A 3,489-nucleotide genomic window follows, 5' to 3' on the forward strand; every position below is an offset into this window, starting at 1 on the left:
ATTTTCGTTCACGAATAATAAGAATCATAAAACAGGACCCACTTTCTCAACAGGTTAATAACTTCCATCAGATCATGCGGCTTTATACGTGCTCCAAGTCTATGGAACCCATTACCAAAATATAACGGCCTATGCAACCCCACCGACCACCACAGTCATTCCCATTAATCCGAGACTATCTCTGCCGTTGAAACAAATAGATCTAATACCAACGGTCCGATCTACGGGTCCCACCCCCTAAGTCATTTCTTTCCCCCCAACTCAACTTTCCTCATTATCATATCACCTCCCCTCTCGTGTTTCCTCCTTTTCCACCTGTTGTATCGAGGTCGCCTCCATATCCCTCTCCTCTTTTCTAAGGTTAGGGTTTTTCAGAATTTCTCTCCTGGATCCGTGATGACTGTTTTGCTTATTATAGTTCTATCTTATAGTACATTTTAAGAAACATTGTGAATTCGTGATTGTTCAGATCTTTGGATCGTGAAAAGAGGATTGGTTTGGTGGTTTGAATTTGAGGAGCTAGGGTTTTGATTGATTCAATGGGCTGCTATCCCTCAAGATTTAAGCAGCGTTTTCCAGGGTACGATGGTCCCAAAGAGCTTGCTTCGCAAACATCTTGTAAGTTTTCATCTCTGTTGATCTGTCTCTCCTCCTTTTTTTCTTTGTATTTTTACAATTTTCGTGCATGTAGTTGATTAATGATTTCATATTGGATTAATGTCATTTCTTAGAAAATGGTTCTCGCTGTTGATGTTACTGGAAAAACCAAAGTTGGTCAAATATTGACTATCTATTGGTATTAAATTGTAATTTATGATTTGAAAAAACAGGACTTGAGACATTCTGCTTTTTTGTGAATTCTGTAGTCACTGTCAGTGAAGTCGAGGCACTATTTGAAATGTTTAAAGATATTAGTGGCTCCGTGGCTGATGATGGTCTCATAAGCAAGGTAACAATCAAAGTTAAATGCATAGTGATTCAATATTATACTTTGTGCAATTGTGCCTCTGTCTCTATTCATATGATGATGGACTGAGTTTTTTCCTTTTTTAATTATGATATTACTCTCCAGTAATAAATCTAGTAGACCTTCAATTTTAATACAAGCAATTGATGACAGAGTCAGTTCAAGAATATCTCAGCAGTTCTGGTAAATATTATGTTAAAATTGATTGTTTCTTCTTTCTATGCAGGAAGAGTTTCAACTTGCATTGTTCAAGAACAGTAAAAAGGAAAATCTTTTTGCCAACCGGGTAGAATCCCTGAATCTAAACTTTCCTTTTATTATTATTTTTCCTTGTTTCTTATGGGTGGGCAATATTTTGAAGTCAAGGTATATGATTTTCTAATAGATAAAATCTTTGGATCATGGAATAGAATTCCTGATGGCGAAATCGTGTCAGTCACATTATGCACTTTATATTACCATACCTGTAATAGCCAGGCATGATGGATCAACTGAAAAAAATTGTTAATATCAATTTGTATCTAGAGAAATGCAGAAATCAAGCAAATGTTAAATATAAATTAAAATTGGACAAACATAACAAAGTACCGATGCACAAACTATGGACCTCATAAATTCTTTCAATTCCATAAAAAATATAGGGTGATTTGTTTTTCCAAAAATTGCAGATTTTTCAATTGTTTGATCTAAAGCACAGAGGTGCACTTGATTTCAGTGACTTTGTTAAATCTCTTAATGTATTCCATCCGCACACTTCACTTGAAGAAAAAGTCAATTGTAAGTCTTCCAGTTCTCTCTTTTCAGTTACTATTCCGACCTAAAAAATATTACTCTTTTTATTCCTCTTTTGCAATTTTCAATCTTATGGAACCCAACTTATGCATGTTTTTTAATTGTAATTGAAGTAATTTAATAATGATTATTTATTCCTGATGTTGTAATCAAAAGTGCTTCTAGTGCCATAAGTATATACATGTATGAATTTCATCCGGGATAATCATCATGTTTTCACATTAATTAACAACTGTTGTTTGGCAATACAGTTGAATTCAAGCTATATGATTTGGATGATACTGGCTTCATTGAACGAACAGAGGTAGAAGCAATTTTCTTTTCCCATGATTATTGTTAAAATATCAGATTGTAAATAATTAATATTGTATTATTTCTTAGGTGAAGGAAATGTTAGATGCACTGCAAAAGGAATCGGAAATTAGATTGTCTGATGCAACTATTGAGGCGATTCTGGACAAGGTATGACCCCATTGAACATCCGATCTCGGTTACAAATATAATATATGTTTATTGAGTATTAATTCTTCCACGCCATGTGCTAATTGCTTCCATTTTTCTTTCTAAATTTGGGAAAAGACATTTCAAGATATAGATGGGAATGAAGACGGGAAAATAGACAAGGATGAATGGAATCATTTTGTCTCGAAGAGACCTTCTCTCATGAAAATAATGACTCTTCCTTATCTCAAGTAAGCACATTTTTATGCTATATTATCTGAACCAAATAATGACTCTTCCTAATAATCTTTCCTCTGCCTATCATCGGGTCATACTTTTCCTCTTACATAGGAATTGCTGTAGCTTAAAAAAAAAAATATATATATATATATATTCTTTTATCTTGGATTTAGAATATACTAATGGCAGTCAGCATCAATCGTGAAACAGGGAGATCACAACTACATTTCCAAGTTTTGTATTCAACTCAGAGGTGGATGATATTGCGACGTGACATGACTCATTTTGTGTTTATTATTTTGACTTTATTTTCCACGCAAGTTAGATAAAAATTGTAATTATTCATTGAGAGAGGCTTTTAATGCAATTATTGGTGGCTGAGGTGACCCCCAATGAGAGTTTATGTCAAATTAAGTTCTAACCAATCTTATGAAACTTGAAGGCTAGACCTTCACTTTTCTTTCAAGAAAAAAAAAAGGTTCTAACCAATCTTTTATAGGTTCTTTGAAGCTCATACAATCTATTTAGATAAAATTGATGCACTTTTATATAACTAAAGATCATAACTATCTACATATATGTAACATTTTAAAGATAATGTTAGGTACTAAATTAGAACTTAAATATATCCAAGTAAACACTTCATTTATCCTGGATTGGCACTTCAATCAGCAGAGTTGGTACTAATTATACATTGATTCAAAAAAGTAAACACTTCATTTATTCACGGGTTTAGTCAGTGGTATCACTATTATGAGTCCCCGTCTTCGAGATGCATTTACCTTCTAATAAAAATATATAGGGAAAATTTCTGGTGTACTCATTCAAACTTTTAAAATAGCCAATTTCCCCATAAATATCTCATAATAGCCAATATCCCCATATAAATTAAATTTTCTTTCTTTTATCCCATATCTTTTATTTTATCTTTTATTTAATTATTTTGAAAATTATATTGACCAATTTACCCTTCTATTAAAATAAAGATCAATTAAATATTTAATCTTTTCATCAATCAAACTAGTTTACAGTTTACTGCATCCCATCTC

At 32.7% G+C, this 3,489-nt stretch overlaps 1 protein-coding gene across 1 annotated transcript; it reads left to right on the forward strand.

The window, feature by feature from the left end:
- Positions 1 to 224: 224 nt before the first annotated feature.
- On the forward strand, positions 225 to 2,833 carry LOC144558362 (calcineurin B-like protein 1). The gene is made up of 9 exons (XM_078307196.1): positions 225 to 360; positions 470 to 618; positions 867 to 949; positions 1,194 to 1,253; positions 1,636 to 1,744; positions 2,011 to 2,063; positions 2,141 to 2,221; positions 2,339 to 2,451; positions 2,651 to 2,833. The coding sequence occupies exons 2-9, from the start codon at positions 540 to 542 to the stop codon at positions 2,712 to 2,714; spliced, it is 642 nt and encodes a 213-aa protein (XP_078163322.1). The 5' UTR covers positions 225 to 360; positions 470 to 539; the 3' UTR covers positions 2,715 to 2,833.
- Positions 2,834 to 3,489: the final 656 nt, after the last annotated feature.

This window comes from Carex rostrata, chromosome 8 (assembly GCF_964058835.1).
Source record: "Carex rostrata chromosome 8, lpCarRost1.2, whole genome shotgun sequence".
NCBI classification, from domain to species: domain Eukaryota; kingdom Viridiplantae; phylum Streptophyta; class Magnoliopsida; order Poales; family Cyperaceae; genus Carex; species Carex rostrata.